Genomic DNA, 22676 nt, shown 5'->3' on the forward strand with positions numbered 1-22676 from the left:
CTTTTAAAAAAACATAACCTCTCCGTTTGTTCCAAAAATGAACTAAAGATTGAACGTTTTTTTCAACTCGGGAAGGCTTAAAACTGATCCAGTATTGGGTAGCACGGGGAACGACTGCATAAACACAAGGTTTCAATAGATAAACACCTAAGATGTTAGGATAAAAATAAAAATGACAGTTTTGATTCTGAAAATCCACATTTTTGAAAATCCAGATCATTTAGTTCTTTTTGAGAAGGCAATCTTCAATATCTAATGTAAATGGCTTACCATAATCTTTTAGAGAGGCAATTGAGATTAAAAAAAAAAAAATTATAAATAGGAACCTTGCTATAAATAGAGATACTGAAGAAATATCCAAAGGCCTGATTAACCTTCAGTTACAATAACTGAATATTAAAAGATTCAAATGAAATTTTTCCTCAGTTAAAAGTAAAACCACCTGTCCGCATTTTTACTGAAAATCAAGTCTGTAGACAAGCTAAATCTATTTCTAAGCAAAGAAGTTTTGCACTATCAAATTGGTGAATGTGTCTTTCATTTATTCTGGTTTGTTTTGATTCACTGTCTATTTGTCTCTTGTTAAGTTTACTTCAAAAGGTTAGTTTTTTTTTCGTTTTAATTTTTTTTTACTACTGAGGACGACCTGGCGGAGGACCTTGATGAAATATTTGCTTATTCTCGCTTCATATTGTTCCACTGGCTGATGCTAACCTTCGTTTTTTTTTTTACTGCTATTTGATTTTTTTCATTTATTCTATTCTCTCCTTATTGTTTCATATGTGGTTTTGGGAGAGGGGAGAAAAAGGGGCTGTTGAAAAACTGGTGTCCCTGATCTGACTAAAACTTAATGTATAAGCACAGAATCAGTGCACATAGAATAAGCAAGGTAAATTGAAAACAACTGTGTAAATCCAGTTGATCGAAATAGCAAATCTGCAATTTACTGGGAGTAACTTAGAGGGATCAAGTTGAGGCTTTCTATGAGTATTGGGGACTTTTGGAGGACTTCCTATTTCTTTTTTGGGGAGGAAATGGGGGCTGTGAAGCTTATATTCACAAGTCACGTGGCCAAGGAGGCTTGAATGACGAAACAATTTAGATCGGGGATACAGGTCTCTTAAAGCTGCGGCCTGAAAATGAACCACTTGGGATAAGAATGGGTAAAATGTAAGTTCAAAAACAGCATGGTCTTAAGACAAATATGCAATTGTACACCAAATGAAGGAATGCTGAAAAGTTGTCCTGTTAGACCTGTTTGCTATCTTTATCCTTTAAGCGATCCAAGTTTTTATATTTGTCAACCAAAGCTCTTGGACCCCATTTTTTAAAGAGTATCCTAGATCTGAAAAAAAGATTAACCAGGCTGTAAAAAGAGTGATGTCTTTATTTGTCATTCCGCAGCAGAAGACATGAAGTCAGAAGTTGCTAGTATAGTTGATCGGATTGTCTCTAAAGTACTAGCTTCGAGTTGTGATGGCCCAAATATACAACTTTTTTGGTAGATCGACAGCGAGAATTGAAAATTGACAATATGCAAACGTCTCCCTGATATTGAAACATGCAAAATCTTTTTGGTACACGATATTTTTTGTAAAAATTGTACAAAATTGACGAGAATCGTGTAGAATCTCAATATAAAAATGTACTACTGTTTTCTTTTCTAAGGCAATCTGACAACAAACTTCGGGTCAAAGATAGTCCGTAGTGAGTTCTCTTTTTCGAGTAAAAATAGATCCAAGTCTCTGATATGTCCAATTTAACCTTCTACAGCACTGAGTATAGCATTGTTTTCGCACTATTCCCCTCTAAATAATTCTTTATCGATGATTTCCCCTCCACACAGAATCTCATTTATTTGATTTTCAGATATGTTGCGTGCCAGATTAACTAACAGTGCTATGAATATTATTATAAAACAAAAAATGAAACTAAAGCATTATATAGACCTGTTTAGGCCTTAATAGTTCAAAAGTCTACAAACAAATTAAAATAAAACTCATTGATAACAAACTCGTCATGAATAGGGCGTTACCATCATTTGGGGTCTTTAACTGGGTACAACTAAAGACACTACCTTTTTTCTATGAAGATTTTTTGGAAGAGTGGTGCAAATCTTAAGATTTCAGGGGACATTGGCTGAAAGGCATCCCTTCCCCTCGGGTGCCAAAAAATGGCATCTTTTCTTTAATGCTACGATGGCTTATTAATTCCATGGCTTGTTATGGAGGCATTCAGTATTAAATAACCTAGGAAAACTTGCTATTTTCGCTGTGTTCTAAGGGCGTTATTAGCGAGATGGCTAATAAAACTCGAGCAGCTTTCCATTCAATATTTGCAACTAGCAGAAATTTGATAGGCCAACATTACCTTGAAGACATAAATTGACTACATATGGAAAGTGAATACAGGGTGCAAGTGGAAAGTGCTTCTGGCTAGTGTTTTAGCGTTAAATTCAAATTATGGTACTCATCGCTTTTATTTTTTTGTCCTGTGGTGGCGCAGTGGGTTTGACCTTAGCTTGGTAATACGGGACCCAGAGATCGAATCATGCTGCAGAAATGCACTGCAGGGCCGACGCAGGGACCTTAGTAGTCAAGAAGCGTCGTTAATCTGATACAATACGATACAATTTGAGAAGTTTCCTATTTTCTTTGTCTTATAAATTACCTTATAAATGAGTATTATTTTTGATAACCTAGCTGAACCATAACGGAGATCATTTATGCCACTTTATTGATATAAATTTATCAGAACAATGAATGTGCGGCCGATTTTCAAATCTCTTATTTTCTTAGTCGCTGTTTGTGAGAGTTTTGCCAACCATGTGTAAGACGCTAGCTTTACTTTCCATTGGGTCTCTGGAACTGACACTTTTTGTCGTTAAGACAAGGCCTGTCATGACTAACTTTCTAATACGTTCTCACAAAATCACAGGTTACATTGCAGCGTAAAAAGTGGGATTTTGGGCTGCCACCCTTAAATAATTATGTTTGTTAGAACCTAACAAAAGCCTATTACGTTTTTACAAGAAGCCTTTTCAGGAAGCCATTCATTTTTTTTAACAAAGGGCTATCATGAGATCCCTTCTGGAAGTACGGCTTCATAATCTATCCAACGCTAATCCAATAACATTTTCCTGGCTAAAAACTGTTCCTCAGCTTATCAAGTTACTGATTTAGCCATTAACATTTGGTGCTAAGACAGAATTAAACGAAAAAAGTTTTTATCTGAAAGTTAGGAGCGATATTAAAATTTAAAGCAACAGAAATTATTACGTATATAAAGGGAATTCCCCCCTCTTCAACACCTTGCTCTTCACGCTAGAGTGTTTTACTACTTAAAAAAAAACTTTTTATTCTTCTAATTAAACGACCCTTGTGTTTTAGGAGTCGTTCTTAAGGAATTGAGACAAAATTCAAACTTTAGCGTAAAGAGCAATGCGTTGAGGAGAAGTCAATCCCCTTCAAAACTTTTTTTATTTAACTTTTGATCGTTTTTAAATAATGCCAGAACATCTGGCCCAACCTCCATGAAGAAATCCCCCTCCTCACAGAAATATTGTTTAGACAATTCAATCCTGGTGAAAATTTACCCTTGACAGTAGTAACCCCTCAACAGGGATTGTCAGAGCCTTATTTCCTACTCTTTTCTTCCTTATTGTTTTATGGTCATGAAGAAGGTTTAACAGCGATTCCATCAGTGCTTTCATCTACCAAAGAAGGTCATAGATGGCGTTATTGCTAACTACAGTTATAGATAGCGACATGTTTTTTTTCAACAACACATAATCTAGCCACTAAACAATTTTTCCAATGTAATTATGAAGTTTTTGTCTGGTTTAGGAATCGAACATGAGACCAAAGATTTCCTATGGTAAAACAACGATGCATTAGTCAACTGAGCCAACAAGTCATTATTAATATTATGTTCTTAGAATTACATTCTAACCCTGTTAACAGTGCAATGTTTCCCGGTGCAAGCCATTTGGTGTTAAGCATCATTATATCGTGCCAAGTTAATATGCAGTTGCTGTGCCTTAAGATAAATGTTTCCAGAAATTCCTTGCACCATTTCGACCAATCTTTTTTTCCGAGAAAATCTTTATCGTATCTCAGTTTTTGGTGACAATGCATTTGTTTGCCAAGAATGAAAACTGGTCCAAGTTGTTAGATGTCAAATAATACAAATTTTGATATGGATACTGATATACAAGGGGTTCATACTCTATATATCTTTTAACGTATGCTTAGTGGATATGGACTGTTTTCATACAATTTTGTTTGGTACCAGGCGCACTGGTTCTTTTGATAGTCAATCATTTTGGTATCATTCCGAGGATATGCATACCACAGGGATTTGAGATGATTTCTAGGCAGACCATATTCTTTTTTGTGCTCTAATGGTACCGGGCATACTGGTTTTACTGACTGTCAGTGACACTTGTTCCGATTCCAAAACTTGTAATTACTACTACCGACCAGGTATCCTTTTTGTAATGTAATGATCCTGAGCAAACTAGTTTCCCATTACCATGCTTTTGTATGAGTCTGGGTACCTATATTCCCCTCCAGGGGCTCCACTGCCCCCCCACTTTTGAACCCAATCTTTTTTTTTGCTTGCAAGCACGCTTACTGAATCCAAACGAACCTAACTCAAAATCAGTTACCGTAAGGTAAGCTAAATAGAAAATTAGTTTTGGTGCCATCTATAACTTTAGTGAAAAAAAGATGGTGGCACTGGGGTAGGAAAATGAAAAATGCTGTGATCTACGACTTTAAATGAATAGATGACTGCAGTAGGGACGTGAGCAAAGTATTTGATGTCGCGAACAAACGAAAAAATTACAAACTGTTTGTTAGCTTAAAAACCAATTATATTTTGAATAAATACTGAACAGAAGTTGAACAATCTCTTCTTTGGAAAAATTATGCATAGAAATTGAACTTGTTGATATATTAGAATGCTTATCAAGATTTGTTTTGATAGACATGTTGTCAAACAAATCGCTATTCAATTAATGACAATAAGGCTCTCCAGATGGTCAGGGATCTGCCAGTACTTTTATTAAATTTTTTGTTCGCAGTTGGTAACCAAAACACTCGGAATTTACCAGGTAACTGCGTTTATTGTAGTCAAAAGGGTTTTCATTCATTTTTTTGTACTAAGGCTCAACTAAAACACTCAGAATTTATTATCTACAAGAGTTTATTATAGTCAAAGCTGCTTTTATCAAATTTTTGATACTCGGTCATCAACTAAGACACTCGGAATTAACCGACTAGCTGAGTTTGTTGTATGAAAAAGTGCCTTTATTTAATTTTTTGATAGTCGCCAATTACAAGACTTAGGATTTAATAAGCAGCTGAGTTTGTTATACTCAAAAGTGCTTTTTAAAAAAAAATTGATACACAGTTGGTAATTAAAACACTCGGAATTCACCAGCTAGCTGAGTTTGTTCCAGTAAGGAGTGCTTTATTATTTTTTTGCTACTGAGCCAGCAACTAAAACATTCGAAATTTATCAACTACTTGAGTATATTGCAGTCAATAGTGCTTTTATTAATATTTTGATCCGCAGTCAGCAACTAAGACATTCAAAATTTACGTACTAGTTGAGTTTGTTGTATCAAAAAGTGATTTAATTTAATATTTGATACTCAGTAACCAATTGAAAGACTTAGAATTTGCCAAGTAACGGAATTTGTTGTACTTAAAAGCGCTTTTATTAAATTTTTGACACGCAATCGGTAACTAAAATCCTTGGAATTTACCAGCTAACTGAGTTTGTTCTAGTCGGAAATGCTTTTTATAATATTCTTGATACTCACCCAGCAACTAAAACACCCGGAACGTATCAATTATCTGAGTTCGTTTATCACTTAGATAACTGAAGCAACTAAGCACTCTCGAACTAAGCAACTAAGCACTAAGACTCTCGAAATTAACCTATTAGCTGAGTTTGTTGCCTGCAAAAGGGCTTGTATTGACATTTTTAATAATCACAAATAATAAGACTCGGAATTTACCAAGTAACTGAGTTGGCTGTACTCAAAAGTCTTTTGATAACATTTTTAATACGCAGTCGGTAACTAAAACACTGAAAATGTACCAACTAGCTGAGTTTGTTGTAGTCAAAAGCGCTTTTATTAATTTTTCCATACTCAATCAGCACCTAAGACACTCGGAATTTACCCAGTAGCTGCATTTGTTGTATAAAAATGTACATTTATTGAAATTTTTGATAGTCACGAATTAAAAGACTTGGAATTTTCGAAGTAGCTGAGTTTGTTGCCCTGAAAAGTGCGTTCATTAAATTGTGATACTCAGTCAGAAGCTAAGAAATTCAGAATTTATTTACTAGCTGAATTCGTTGTACGCAAAAGTGCTTCTATTTAAGTTTTTGATACTCAGTCAGTAATTAAAAGATTTGGAAAAGTAGATGAGTTTGTGCTCTAGAAATTGCTTTTATTAAATTTTTTGATACGCAGTTGGTAACTAAAACACTCCGAATTTACCAGCTGGCTGATTTTATTGTAGTCAAAATTGGTTTTATTAATCTTTTTTGTACTAAGGCAGCAACTAAAACACTCGGAATTTATCAAGTTCCTGAGTTTATTGCAGTCGAAGCTATTTTTGTTAATTTTCGTGCTCAGGCAGCAACTAAGACACTCGGAAGTTACATACTAGGTGAGTTTGTTGTATGCAAAATTGCTTTTATTTAATGTTTTGATACTCAGTCACCAATTAAACGACTCGGAAGCTTCAACTTCCAACAGAGTGAAATCTCTCATATGTTTCTGTGAACAAAATTATTTATTCACAATGTGATCATTCTGAAGTCTGTTATAAGTACGTGTAATGTTATTTTATGACATATGGAAATAAAATTGAAAAATGTTCAGTTAAAAAAAAGCAAAAAACTAAATAAAAAATGACAATACAAACATTATTTTGCGAATAGAAAAATCATGATTAACGCAAGTATATTATTTTCATTTTATATCTCAAAAATATCACAAATGAATGCTTTCGTCAAGCATAGTATGATTTTAAGACAAGAAAAGCTTTCGAAGTTAAAACAACTAAGTAAGAAAAATACACCACAAACATTACATTTCTAAATTAAAAATCATTTCTAGCACACTCAAATAATTTTCATTTCATATCCCGAAAATATTAAAAGTGAATTTCTTTTGTTAAAAAAAAGTTGACAAATTTCTGTTCAAAAACCAAATTCGAAAAATTCTTGTTCTAAAAAACTCTCTAGGCTGTGGTAAAAACTCTGTTGACCTATCTCAGACCAGTAAACCCCCTATTAGCCTATTAGTAATATATATGTATCTGAAAATTCCTTTTCTCGCATTTCTGACTTTTGAATTAAAAATTCAAAACGTTGGAGCTACTGTTGTATCCTAAAAATATTGATAGCATGATAAAGTAATGCAATGAAATATTTTTTATTGAAATAATGGCATGTAGGATATTATCATAAAAATTTGAATGTTTCGAGTCAATTCCAAAACATTTCATCATTGTTATTATTCTGTTCAATGATGGTAGCTGATGTTAAACTACCAATGATACTATTAATGTCCACCGATACTTTGCTTTTCATTGAATTGTCATTAATTTCCTTAATGATTTTATCTACCAATCCCCCTTTTATTTTGCAATAGATCTCACTGTTTATTACAACATTGTTTTTATACAGGTAAGAGCTCCGGCACCGAGACAGGATATGATTTATGACATTGGTGCACCAATACACCTGTATTCTTTTTACCTTCCGTTGAATGCTAATATTCAAAAGATGGCGATAGGATTTATCAATAGATAGCATGTTACCCGTGCTGTGAGCAAGAAGTTGACCCTCATTGTCAACTTTTGGACATGCATTATATTTAAGCAGTACCATCTCTGGAAATTTTATTTTAGTTTATCCACCGTCAGCAATGTTGAATTTTTTATGGGAGTCCAAAGAAATTTAATTTCTCACCATTATGATAAAGCTCACATTTATTTCCAATGGTGTCACTATTAGTGCTTTTTTCGTAGTTCAAGTATTTGTCTTTGTCAGCATTCAATGCTACGATAATTTTATCATGTCTACACACTTCCTTGAAGTATTTTATCTTAACTTTTTCATCACTGATATTATTCTGTTCAGTGATGACATCTGCTAGTAAGACACCAATGATACTTAATAAGGTTCAGTCATGATTTGCTTTTCATTGAATTGTCTTTAATTTCCTTGGTAATGTTATCTGCCAATACCCTTTTCATTTTTCCTTTGATTTAACTGCCAATTACCACATCATTTTTATAAAAGTAACAGTTCTGATACAAAGACAAGATATGGTTTATAATAATGGTAGAAGAGTATGCTACTCTTTTCTTCTTCCTTTTACGTTCCGTTGAATGGTAATACCAGAAAGATTCTCATATGATTTATCAACAGGTAACTTGTTACCACTAGCGCTAGCAAGAAGTTGGCCCTTGTCATCAACTCTTAGTTTTAAGCTTGCATTATATTTAAGTACTATCATCTCTTGAAATTTGACTCTGGTATATCCACCACTACGACTATTGAATTTTTTCGGTACTCCAAAGAAATTTAATCCCTCATTACCATGTCAACGCTCGCATACATTTCCAATGATGTCACCATTGGTGCTTGTTTTATTGCTCAAATATTTATCATTGTTAGCATTCAATGCTACGACAACTCTATCATGTAGACACCCTTTCTTGAGTAATTCCATCTTTACTTTTTAAAATAAGATGTTTGGGTTTATCCTTTCAGTGCGAAATTAATATTTATCGAAACATACAATAAACCAATTACTGTCAATGACCAAGCACAGAATACCACGGGGACTGCCGCATAAAAAATCCAAAAATCATGTTCAATAAAGATTGCATGCCATTTTAAGACATGAAAAAAACTTAAAAAAAAATTAAGTTAAAAAAAATTAGTTAAAAACATTTTTAAGTAAAAAAAATTAAGTCTAAGAAAATATAAGCCCAAAAAAACTGGAGGGGGGCGAAAAATTGGGGATGGAAGCAAAAATTTGAAGGGAGCATTGCCTCTGGAGGGAAACTTGGGGACCCAAATTCATGCGCAAGCCAAGTAATGGAAAACTAGTGTGTTCGGGATCATTACATTACAAAAAAGATACCTGGATGGCAGTAGTCATTACAATTTTTGGAATCGCAACAAGTGTCATTGACTATCGTTAGAACCACTGTGCCCGGTACCATTAGAGTAAAGAAAAGAATGTGTCTGCTTTGAGTCATCTCAAATCACTGTGGTATGTATGTTCTCGAAATGATGCTAAAATGATTGACTATTTAAAGAACCAGTGTGCTCAGTACCAAACAAAATTGTGTGAAAAAGCAGTCCCCATCCACAAATCATACATTAAAAAAAAATACATAGATTATGAACCCCATATGTATTAGAATCCATATCAAGATTTCTTTATGTTTGATTTCTTTATATTTGATCTCCTCAATTCAAGTAATGTTAAGAATTTTGACCAGATCTTATTCTTGGCAAACAATTGCATATCAACTGGAAACTGAGATACGTTCAAGAAATTACCGGAAACAAAGATTTGTTAGAATGATGCCAAGAAATTCCCGGAAACATTTATCTCAAGGCACAGCAATTGGACAATAATTTGGTACGATACAGCGATGCTTAACACCAGGTGGCTTGCGCCCGGAAACATTGCACTGATAACATTGGGCTTGAATGAATTTCTAAGACTATAATAATAATAATGACTTGCTGGATCAATTGACCAACGCGTCATTCTTTTACCATAGGAAATCTTGGGTCTCATGTTCAATTCCTACACCAGACACAAATTTCATAAATTCATAAGAAAAAAACTGCTTAGCTGCTAGAAAATGTGTTGTTGGAAAAGAAAACATGTCGCATTTTATTACTGCTGTTAACAACAACACCATCTATGAATTTAGTTGCATAGATGACTTTTGGATTCCACTAGTGGAATTGCCGTTAAGCCTTCTTCATGATCTTAAACCCGTAAGGAAGAAAAGAGTAAGGGGTAGGGATCTGACAGGGATGTTAGGGGACACTAGTCCTTGATGGGATACTAGTCCTGACCTTTACCCTTAACAACTCCACACGTAAAATTGAGACAGAAAAGAGAAAGCAAGATACATAAAAATAATTTGTTTAGGAATTCGGACAAATTTCTCCAGTGTATAATATCCTCTGATAATTTCTCCCCTGTAAACATCCCTCCTCATAGAAAATTCCCCCCTAGAAAAACCACCTGTAGAAAATTCTTCCTCCCTCCATACAAAAATATGAACATACTTACCAATATCAAACACTATGCGTAAACAATGGGGAACTCTTATAACTTAAAGACCTTTCCCCTGGGGCTGAAGGGAGTCATGTTATATCCAAAACCATAGCTATTGGGCCTTTCAATAATGATAAACAAAATAGCAATATCAAAATCTTGATCGGACGATTTGGGGAAAAAGGGGGTGGGGGGGGGGCTGTTTGCCGTCCAATCTTTCCTGTCGCTTAAAAAAGGCACTGGAACTTTTAATCTCCGTTTGAATGAGCTCTCTCATGATATTATAGGACAACTATGTCGACACGATCGCCCCTGGGGAAAAAATAAATAACTTATCACGCATTCGTGACCTTTCTTCTTGCAAAAAATACAATTTGTACGAAGAACTGTTTGATAGTTTGAGTTACAGCGTATTGTATCTCAAGTTACGTTTCTTGAAGTAATGCCGATAAAACTAAAATTTTTCAGGAATAAACTTGTTATTATATTGGAAAGTTATAATATTGCGTCATCGCAGATATGACACTCGGGTTAGGGTCAATTTATCCCCATTTGCCGTTTCTTTTTTACTTTTGAATTGCTCTTTGCTAATTTATCTATTGGACTATAGCTTGAAGGATCAACATGTAGCTTTAAAGGAATTACACCTTAAGGGCTGGGTTCCAGATGGACGGATAGCGTAGGATAAAACTGTTTTTCAATCACTCATCCGTAGGTTTTACTTGGAAATTGGATCCTGAAGGAGTCTAGATAATCACATTAAGCTCTATGTCTCAATGTTTGTCTGATTTAACTGGCAGATGGTGGTACATTTGGAGGAAGCTCCATAGACGAAGGTATAAGATTTAAGAGCACAGTCACCGACTTCACATCCAACCTTTTTTTAAGGTACTAGTTGGTCTTTTGTGAAGTACAACACTTCTAAGGAATTGCCATTAAGAAAATTAAAAGCTAAATATTAATGATACCTCTACGTGACATCACATGATTTGTTCATGTGATGGCTTAGTCAGAGAAAGAAACATTCTAGGACTTCACTTACCGTTAATTACTAAAACTTGTTTTCAACTCACGTCACTTTGGAGACAAAACCGTAAAATATCATTTACTATAAACTTGTAGCAGTGTTAAGTCAGATGCTTAACACTGGAGGGGAGTCCCCTCCCTGAATGGGAGGGGACTGGAGAAATCCAGTCCCCTCCCATTTTCTTTAACTTCCCTCCTCTCAAAGATAACTGATCAAAATTTTGGAATTGCAATCTTGTTCAATTTTGTCAAAAAGTCAAATAACTATGCCTCTAGGGACAAGATAAACCCCCAAAGACTCTGAAGCAACTGTTGTAAGATTGTCAAGTTGTCTATAAGGTTGGTTATTCGGAAAAGGAGGTATGTTTGGTCATGAATCTCCAAGAAGGCTAAGAGTATTAAAGTAAAACTCTTAGAAAATCTTGAGGGGGATGTCAAAGAACATAACGTTATATGCAATAGGGCTATCAAAAAGGTACAACAGCAATCCCTAAGGCGCAGATAGGGGTATTAACTGGAAATATTTAACCCCGGAATGCTAAGGGAGGGTAACCTTTACCCCTGTGAAATTTAATCTATCTTTAGTCTTAACCTGATGTTTGTAAAGAGGAGTTGGGATTTCTTGTATTTTGTCTTCGCCCATAAGGGAGCTAGTCGGTCAATTGGTCTTGCATTAAATATCGACAGAGACAGAAATACAGGAGTTCAGTGGGTAAATTTTATTTATCTGTAGTATTTATGCACCTTTTTCAGTAATTTGATTTCTTAATATTTGGGGCTTAATTGCGAACCTGGCTTTGCTTTTAGTTTCTTTATGCAGTTGACGAGGCTCTACCGATGTTAGGTCATACTTTAGCAATTACAGTATATATTTCACCCACTTTTGGTATTACTATTGGGGTCTGTTCAGGGTATTTTTTCTGTAATGAGCCGGCGTCTGCTTTCTGAAAAAGAAATTCCCCAGCTTCTTGAGTAGGCTTGAGAAAATGAAGATGCACAAGAAAGCAGCAGCAGCGGTAAAGACGGTTCAGTTGAAGCAGAGGACCTAGAACTGTCTGGCACTGACAAGGAAGATCCGACCTGCGTTCCTTGTGACGACTCAGAACAAGTGACGCCTCAGGATAGACCATACTGCCCGAAGAAGGGCAAAGTAGTCCGTTTGCTGTCAAATTGTCACGAAGGATATGCTCTATCAAAATCTTCCAAAAAGCCCGCCTCAATTGAGTTCTATAATAGAGCTAAGGGAGAGTCGACTCCTTTGATCAAACGTGTTTGAGCATGAGCGCAAGTGAAAACACGAGGTGTGGGCCAATGTGCGTGCTCTACGACATGACGGATGTAGCTTTCATCAACTTGTTTATCACTTGCACCGTGAACAAAAACCTCTTCGGTGACGTGGCTCCATGATGACTTTGTATGAGACGCTCGTAAGGTCACATATGCAACAACGTTGTGAAACACCAGATTTTCTACTTCGACTCTGAGATACGATCAGAGACATTCTAAAGGTGAATCATGTTTGTCAAACAACAGTCTCAGGGACGGCAAGAGGACAAACTGCCGGTTCTGTCCATTCAGTAACCGCCGCAAAAATACTCACTTCATGCCAGAAACAATTATATAGTTAAGACCGATTATTGTACCTAGTGCGGACAAGAATAGCCTAAAGATTTAGGAAAAATCAGTGATTCAAAAAAATAGTATGCTTTTATGTCTGATTTTCATCCCAATCCTTTTGAATAAACATTTGCCGAGATCATCGACGTCGAAGATGAATGGCTATAATTTACCCACCTTTAATAGTAATGTTCCTCGGTACCCCCCTTTAGTATTCTAGGGTTAAAAAGATACTGAATGGGATGTTGAAAGAGAAAGAGAGGGTAACCAAACCCCCCTCTGGCCTTTTCTTCTGCACCCCTTAAGACTAATAGACATCTTAAAAAGCAATTTCATTCAAAATAGTCAGGAAGTCTAATAGCTATGCCTCTGAGGATGCCATGCCCCCATAGTCCCCGGGGCAAGAAATTTAAATTAGCCATTTTTTACAAGCAGAAATTATCATTGGGAAAGGGAGAGGATGTTTGGTCTTGGGTCTGTCTATGAAGACTAAGGGTATTGAGGTGAAATTTCCGGTAATATTGAAGGTATGTTGAGCTAGATCAAAAAACACTTTATCCAAGCTATCGAAAAAGTCGTATCTGCAATATCTTGGGAATGGGTAAGAGTATTAACTTAAAACTTCAAGGGCCACAATTACTACTACCACTTCTACTACTGTGGCGGCAAATGCAACTGATTGCGACTGCATCTGTGACTACTTCTGACTGCAACAACTGACTGCAACAAAATCGAAAAAAACTTGTTTATGCTAATTGTCAAAAAGGTGCATCAGCAATATCTTAAGAACGGCTAAGGGCCTAAAGTTGAAATTTTTAATGCATGTTGAACAGTATTTGGAGGGCTAAGATCCTCCTTGTTCTTTTTAGACCCCCCCCCCGCCTTAAAATTAATCGCAATTATAAAATAGCCACTATCTTCAAATTAAAGGCATCGCTCTAGCAATAACTATAGTAAAGAGCCATGATGTGTTAGTTTATTATTACTTTTCTCCAGAACCACTTTATATGGAAAGGGTGGTCATAGGAACATCGAAAGGGGCTCATTTGATTTGAAATTGAAGTTTCTAGTGCTCACTTAAGAGTTAAAAGCGATCAGAAGGCAACCAGTCCCCCTCCCACACCCTTATCCCCCTAATGTATCTGACCAATATTTTGGAATAGCCATTTTGTTCAAAATAGTCCAAAGGTCATATGACTACGCCTTTGGGGTTGACGAAACCCAATACAACCCCCAGGGCAACAGCTGTAAAAACTGTAATTTCCCCATGGCTATCATATGAGGTTTTTCATTAGGAAAAGGGGGCACATTTTGTGCTGGATCTCCAAAGTGGTTCGGAGTATTAAGGTGAAACTTTGAGGAAATATTAAGAGGGAAGCTGAACACAAATAAAACACACTCTGTGCATGATGGCTGTCAAAAGGGAATATCAGCAATATCTAAGGAGTGGCTGAGGGCATTAAATTGAGACTGTCAGGGTGTGTTGAAAAGTGATCGACAGACAGCCAGCCCCCCTGCCGTTTTTGTGTGCCTCCTCCCTTCAACACTGCTCAAAACTTGGAAAAAGAAACTCTGGTCAAAACAGTCAAACATTCTAGTAACTTTGCATTAGGGGATGCCATAGCCCCTTCCAACACAGCCATGGTGCAAATATTTCAAATTGTGCAATTTTCCTATTTCTTAATATACAGAAATACCGTTAGGAAAAGGCGTAATATTTGATTCTGTTTTTGTTCGTAAAAGCTAAGGATATCAAGGTAAAACTTTTGAGAGGAAATTTGAGGGGTATGTTAAACTAAATCAAAATGCACTATGTCCATCTAGTTTATGAAAAAAGTGTGTCTGCGTAAGAACGGCTGAGGCTATTCAATTTATTCTTTCAGGGTATGTTAAGGGGGATGTTGAAAAGTGATTGGAGGGTAAACGGCCCCCTCCCGTACATATTTTTGCTGCCCTTCCCCAAAGATGTAGGATCAAAATTTGAAACAACCATCTTGTATCAAAGTAGTCCAACGATTAAAAAGCTATACCTCCTGGGATAACATAGCCCCTCCCCAAAGGACCTGGGGAAAGTGTTGTGTTATATGGGCTGTCCATTGATTATTTGTGACTCTGGCTATTAGAAAATCGGGGCACATTTGATCCTGAGTCTCCAAAAAGCCTATAGGTAATAAGGTAAACCTTTTAGAAAATGTTGGGGGGGGGGGTGTCGAACAAAATAAAGTAATACTATATGCAGGATGGTTGTAAAAAAAAATGCAACAACAATATCTAACGATCGGATAAGGGTTTTAAGTGGAAACTTTTGAAGTATCTCGAGTTGGATGTTAAAGAGAGATCAAAGGGTAACTAGGACCCCTGCTTACATTTTAGATGTCTCCCTTAACTTTAGTAGAAATTTTGAAAGGCTATTTTACTCAAAATAGTCAAGAGGTCTAACCATTATGCCTCTAGGGATGCCGTGCCCCCCATAGCCCCCAGGGCAAAGAATGTAAATTATGCAATTTGTCGATTTTTTACATGCAACATTTATCGTTGTGAAACTGGGGATGTTCCATCCTCGGTTCGTCCAAAAAGGCCAAGGGATTCGAGGTGAAATTCTGGGAATGTTGAGGGGTATTTTGAGCTAAATCAAAAGACATTATGTGCATCCAAGCTATCAAAACTGTGTATCTGCAATATCTTAAGAGCGGGTAAGGGTATTAACTTGAAAACTTCACGGAAATCAGTACTGCAACTGCTGTGTAACTGCAACAGTGACTACTCGTGACAGTGACTGCAATTGCTGGTGACAGCGACTACTTTTACTTTCGATTGCTTTTAGGAATTTCTGAGAATGATACTGAGCAAAATAAAACGCACCATGTGTAAAATCAACAAAAACATGTTGACAGCTTTCAGAAATTCTGAAAAGGATATTGGACAAAAACAAAACACACTATTTCCATACTGGTTGTCAAAGGAGCATATCAGCATTTTCTCAGAGGCGGCTGAGGGTATTAAGCTGAAACTTTTAGGGCATATTTAGGAGGATGCTCGAAAACTGCTCCAAGGGCAGCAAGCCTCTCCCCCATCCACTTTATTTAAATCCTCCTCCCCAACACTAATCAAACTTAAAAAAAATACATTGAATCAAAATAGTCGAAATGTCTAATAACTATGCCAGTGGAGGTATTAAGATTCCCCCCCCCTACAGCCTCTGGGCTAAGTATTGTAAATAATTTATTTTGCCCATAGTTTATATAAATGACTTTTCATTGTGAAAAGAGGAATGTTTAGTTTGGGAGTGGGTAAAGGTGTTAAGTTGAAACTTCTGGGAATGTTAAGGGGCTGCTAATCTAAATCAGTTGTTACATCATGCACCCAGGATAGCAATAGGGTTATCTGCAATATCTTTGGAATGATTAAGGGTGTTAACTTGAAAAATTCAGGGCCACTACTGCTACTGCTACTGCGGTTGCAAATGCGACTGGTTGTGACTGCAACTTTGACTACTTCCGACTGCGACAATTTTCACCTGCAACTGTGACAGCTTGCAGCTGCGACTAGGTATAGTTTTGACTAATTTCGGAATGTAGAGGGAGATGCTGAAAATAAAAAAAAATAAAAACAGACTATGTACATGCTGATTGTCAAAAGGACGCATTAGCAAATTCTCACTATCGGCTGAAGGAATTGAGTTGAAACTTTCAGGGCACACTGAACCGTGGTTGGAGGGCAAAGGGCCTCCTTTGTCCTTTTTGTTCCTCCTAATCACTGATCCAAATTATGAATTAGCCACTTTCGTTCAAAATAGCCAAAAGGTCTAATAACAATGCCTCTGGGGATGCCGTACCCCTCAGAGCTCCATGCAAGATTTATCGTTGGGAGAGAAGGGAAAGTTTGATCCTGAGTGTGTCCGAAAAGGCTAAGGATGTTAAGCTGAAATATCAGGGAATGTCGATGAAGATGTTAAATTAAACCAGAAGACACTATTTAAGGTAAAAAAAAAAGACGGTAAAAGATGCGGCACTAGACTCTAAAGTCTAAACATGCGGTGCTGATCTTCGTTTCATTGCCCTTCGGACAGGAAGTTCAATGAGGGGAGGGGGTATATTCTATGCTTTCGCACACTCTTCCTGTTTACCTTCCATAGATTTCTCCAGGTGCCCATTTTAGGTTATGTCTTCAATATATTAAAAGCGGCTAATGGATATGAACTTTACACCTTCAGGACTACTACTATTGCTACCGCTGTGACTGCAACTGCGACTACTTGAGATTTTGACTATTTCTGACTTCGACTAAAATTATTTGGGACTACTTGCAAGTTTCACTACTTGTGACTTCGACCAGCTCTGCTTTAGACTGGGACTGCGGCTGCGACTACTTGTGACGGCAGCTACTACCACTCGTGACTGTGGCTGTGAATATTTGTGTCATCTAATGCGACTAATTTGACTATTGATCTTAGGAACAGCTATGTATGTCAAGTTGAAACTTTCACAGAATACTAAGAGAGATATTAAATAAAATAAAAAGATACTACATGTATCCAGGTTGTCGTAATGACATATTTTCACATTTCAGGAAAAGTTAGAAAAGGGTATCAAGTTGAAGCATTCACAGAATGGTAGGGGGATTCTGAACCTAAAGACACTATGTGCATACCAGTTGTTCGTGGACGTTACTATAATATCATAGGAACGGCTCAGATTAGTACGGTGAAAGTTTCATGAAATGTGGTACGATGTTTGGACGGAATCAAAAGAAATCATATGCGTTCTGATTGTCAAAATGACATGTGTGCTATATCTCTGGAATAGGCAAGGGTATTAAGTTGAAACTTCCAGAGTTGGGGGGATTTTGAACTTAATTAAACCACGACTATGTGCTTCCCAGCTGTCAATTATGCTTGTGTGCAATATTTGAAGATTGATTGGCAAATGGTATTTAGTTGATACTTTGAGGGGATTTTAGATTAAATCAAAAATTACCATGTAACCCAACATATTAAAATGGTGTGTGCACTGTCTCAGGAATAATTGTCAGAGAATGATGGCGGGAATTTGAGCTCAATGCTACACGTGCAGAACAACAGGTGCTTTGACATACATACCTGAGCTCAGTTCAGAAAGTGGGTAATCCCTATATGAACAGTTTACGTGGTGAAGTATAAATATAATTGCTAGTTTTTTTTTTCAATTACAATAAATAACCGAGTCAAACTCAAAAACTAAGAGGAGCCAACGTCACACTTGACCTCTGAAGGCCAGAACGTAATTTGCACTTTACCGAAAACAAAATATATTCTAAATGTTTTATCTTTTTTTAAGTTTAATAAATCCAAAATTATTACAATTTTCAGGAACAAATATCAGTATATATATATATATTGAACTGTCAGTTCACATTCGTATATTGGTCAATTATATATTGGTTTCTAAAGAGCAAGCGGGGTGTCAACCCTACTGTGGTTAGTTTCTGCTCGTTTTTAGTTTGAGTCGGTTATTTATTGTAATTTCCGTTCGTTGTGTGTTTCTTTTGTTTATTTATGGTGATATATACTAGTTTTACCCCTGATAAAATATTATTGGATTGTTTTTTTTTTCACATCTTTTAGTTTAATGTAACTCTTTTCTTTACATTGAAAGACTTCTTTTGTGGAAAAGGTTTTTTTGGTTAATCACATATAAGACAAGTAAGAAACATAGAAATTTGTCAAAGTATTTTCATGAAATTTAAAAGTCATCTTGAGCTGAACATAAGGAGAAAGATTCAACCTCCCAAAGAAATTCATCAGAACACAAGTGTTGACTCTAGTGTGTGACACATGATCATGCATGGCGATATTAAAATTTGTGGTTACAATTTCAAAAAAAATATATTTTCTTTAACAATGATTTATGCAGGATATCAACTCCTGTAGTAGGGTTGGCATTTCCAAATACTGAGATCCATGTTGTGCCGATGATGAACCCAAATTTTCAATAAGACTATTAAACTGATGGTCCCGGAGACCTCGTTCTGTCGGGTTTGAAGCCGGCTTAACCGCCATTAGCAGAGGTGCGGTTTAAGAAATGAGGGGGGGGGGGGTCAAAGCATTGATAAAATTTTCACATTTAGATGGGTTACCGAGGAGTATATGAATCATCACACCTGTTAAACAATGCCTGTTGTATATTATACGCAAGCATTTGCTTAAGCTGATAGTAAACCCCAGTTAAGAACTTATTCTTGTAGTTAAAGTCACTAGTGCTACGTAGGAAAATAATTCTACTGCAGTTAGAATTGGAAGTAAGGTTAGTAGTTAGTCTGTTATGAAATTAGTAGTTAAGCTAGGTTGTACCTTTTTGCTGTTTGTATGAGTTGTCTTGATGAGCTCTGTCCTAAGGAACACAGTAAAGACCATTTTAGAAAATGATAATGCTAGCGAAATAATGAATTTTTTTTTGCTATTTTGAGAATTCGATATAAGGAAGAAGTTTTGAAGACTGATTTGATGGAAACCAATCCATTTCGGAAAGGTACAAAAAGGTCGAAGAGATAATTTAATGTTCTACAAAATTGACTGAGTAGATGTTTTCAATTCCCTAAGTAATATGAATGGTAATAATGCTGGATGCAGCGAAAATATAAAAATTGAAATGACCTAGGTTTTTTTTTAGTAATTGAGAAATGTTTGACAATTATTAGAGGATAAGTCTTAGAAATAAGAATAGGAGACTTGAAGCCGGCGACATGACACTGATGAGGTAACTTGGATGTTTCAAAAGATTGAGAAAAGTATGCTAAATATTTTCCAAGATAATTGTCAACTGGTATTTTCATTTCCTTGTTTTAATTATCAAAACACAGTGAAAAAAATATGTGTCAAAAACATGGTATTTCCACACTTTCTAGGGTATCATTAAAAAAAAAAAAAGTTTATGAAACTTCAAGACCAAGTCTTGTTGATGAAGTATATATTTGTTGGACTTTTTAGCAATTTCAAAAGTCCTACTTTTAGTGAATAGGCTTGGATAAACAAAAATTGGGTGATCCTGGAATAAGGTGGTAAGATTTAATAAGAAAAATTTAAAGAAGGTAGAAACTTTAGTTCCAATATCAGCTACTTACAGTAAATATTATTTTTAGTGTCTGTGCGTGTGGCAGTTGGGTCTGCACTTCTAGGAGTTGTGATAAGAGCAAAGAAAATGAAATTGACGACAGCTCAGACCCGGATGATGACTATTCAGACGAAGAAATAGAAGAATTGTTGGGGGACGAGCCATTTGATGATGACTATTTTGATAGTGATGAGGATATTCTTGGTCCAGAAGACTGGAAAAAACTATTGAAAAAACTTGGAAACAAAATATAACTAAATAGGAGATTTTGCCGCACGTTTTACCTTGTGCTTATTTTATATTTGTATTTTTCCATATGTTGTATCATGCTTAATCATGGGTCTTCCGTCTGTAACAACAAAAGCTTTAAACCTCAAATAAACTTTTACTATCAACGTCTTTAGTAATGGACAAGTTCAGATTTGCAAATCATAGCAATCATTTAATTATCCAATCAATCAATACTTATTATCTTGTCCTTGTGATAAATTATCCCTTCAGTGTGCGGCTTTTGCCATAGACTTGATTATAGTTTTACTTCTTTTGTTGCCTCCTTGTAAGAATGAATGAAACACCATTTGAAAATCAGTAAAACTGTCAAAATAAAATATTATGTGTTCGTTACTGAATTAGCAACGGTAGAATACACGCTTGAGTGACACCGACAACTAACATGACCTGAAGACAATCTAGGCTGCCGTCATTAATCTCATTGACACTTGTACCCGCAGTAGTGATCCTTAAAATGGACCTAACTTTGAAAGTCCTTCCATTTTAAACTCCTGAAGTATTTCACGCAACGTTTAACTCTCTCACTTTGTATTTCTTTTCAGCTTCCCCTGTGGTTACTTGTCTTCTATAGGTGTCACATTCGTATTTGGGCTTAGATCGGTGAGTATCTGATTAGGGCTTGAAAATACACAAAAACTAATAACTTGACAAAAGACAATTCAGGATGTTTTGATGTTTGTTTAGTCATGTCAATATGGTAAACAGGCTTAATCACATTGCAGTATGGACTTAGTCAAACTTTCATCTTAAAAATTATTCAGTATTCGATAACCAAGACATTTATGGTTATTTTTCGGATACCAGTCCTTATTTTGAACAAAGTTATGTTTGAACAATAAAAAAGGTAAAAGTAAATCAAGTGACTTGATACTGAAATAGGATAATTTTGAACAACGGAATCCATCCGTTTTCGATCTGAGAGACAAAAAATTTACTGTTTCGATCTTGTTAGGCTTAGAAACTAACTCTAACAAACTTGATACTTTTGACCTGTGAGCAGTACTCACTGTATACACCAGTGCTCAGAAAATATGTTATAACGTACGTATGATTCTATTTTGGGGTGTTGGGTGTTGTAGACTCAAAAATAAAGTTAAAATATAAAAAAAATATTTGGAATAATAAGGTGAATGTCAAGACCTTGATGTTTAAAGGGAAAGGGCCAACCAAGGCCGTATCCATGGGAGAGGGGGTAGGGGAACTATCCCCCTGAAATATTTGCCCGAGTCATAAAAACATAACAAAAATGAATATAAACGAATTTTTTTCGCGTTCTTTTTTTGCCTATGTATCTGATTAGCGCTGCATTCTCAAGCAAAGACCTTGGGATCCCAAGCTCTATATTTTTCATTGTTTTAAGTTGGATTTCTGAATCCAGTTGAAAAGTAGAGATCTCCTTTGTGATTTGTCTAGAATCAGAAATCCTCGATGCAAAACGAAAGAAGTATCCTTTGAAATTAGTACTAAAATTGGATGTCACAATTTTTCTGGAAATACTTACCACTTAAACCAATGTACTTTTTTGTCTTGCCTCCACTTTTGCTGTCAAATTTGGTTTGGCAGGTATAGAACGCTATGTGAGATAGAAAATTTTGTGTATCCAAAACAGTCCTTGGAAAGGACTTATAGATAAAACTGTGTATTCGATATATACTGAAAGATGAAAACTGTATATTTATATTAATTGCTGAAAGATCAGCAATTCAATATTTTATTCACTGTAATCTTAATTTTATTTTCAATGTTGCAAGTACAAAAGAAAATATATGTTATATAATTCGTTTTCAGTAAAGCGCAAATGACACTGTAGGCCTTAGACTTTTACATATAGGGGGGGAAGGGGGCAGTAGCCGATCTCTTGTTCGTAGTGAATTTTGTTCGTTTTAAGTTTGGTTTTAATCTTCAATTTAAGTTTTACTCGTTTTAAGATTTATTTTATTCACTTATAATAGTACCAATTTTATGTTTCTTCGCTGAATTTCTGTTCGCTTTGGGTTTCATTTATTCTCTAATAGTAATTTTTGGTTGTTTTGAGTTTGGATTATCATATAATTTTTTTTTATATGTTAATAACTATTCTGTGAAAAACCTCTATTTTGGATTTTTTTATTAATATCTTGTCGTCTTAAGTTTTAAGTTTTTCAACGTTTCCCATTTCAACACCAAGGCTTTTATTTTTAATATCAAAGTTTTACCAAAGAATCAAAACATCAAAGAAATGTTTTTTTCAACACTGAAGATTCAAAGTTCAACAAGCCCATCAAAATTCCCTGAAAGTAGTCAGAAATAGATGTGATAGTAGTTGCAAGCAG

General features: G+C 35.7%; 1 protein-coding gene across 3 annotated transcripts in view; it reads left to right on the top strand.

Annotated features, from left to right (window-relative positions):
* Positions 1 to 20468, top strand: part of LOC136027264 (follistatin-related protein 1-like) — a 78111-nt gene extending 57643 nt beyond the window's left edge. For all 3 annotated transcript variants that reach the window (XM_065704341.1, XM_065704339.1, XM_065704340.1), the window contains exon 9: positions 20102 to 20468. In XM_065704341.1, the coding sequence (XP_065560413.1) occupies positions 20102 to 20327 (226 nt within the window). In that variant the 3' untranslated portion in view covers positions 20328 to 20468. The remainder of the gene's footprint in view (positions 1 to 20101) is intronic.
* The last annotated feature ends 2208 nt before the right edge of the window (positions 20469 to 22676 follow it).

Source organism: Artemia franciscana, chromosome 5 (genome assembly GCF_032884065.1).
Source record: "Artemia franciscana chromosome 5, ASM3288406v1, whole genome shotgun sequence".
NCBI lineage: Eukaryota > Metazoa > Arthropoda > Branchiopoda > Anostraca > Artemiidae > Artemia > Artemia franciscana.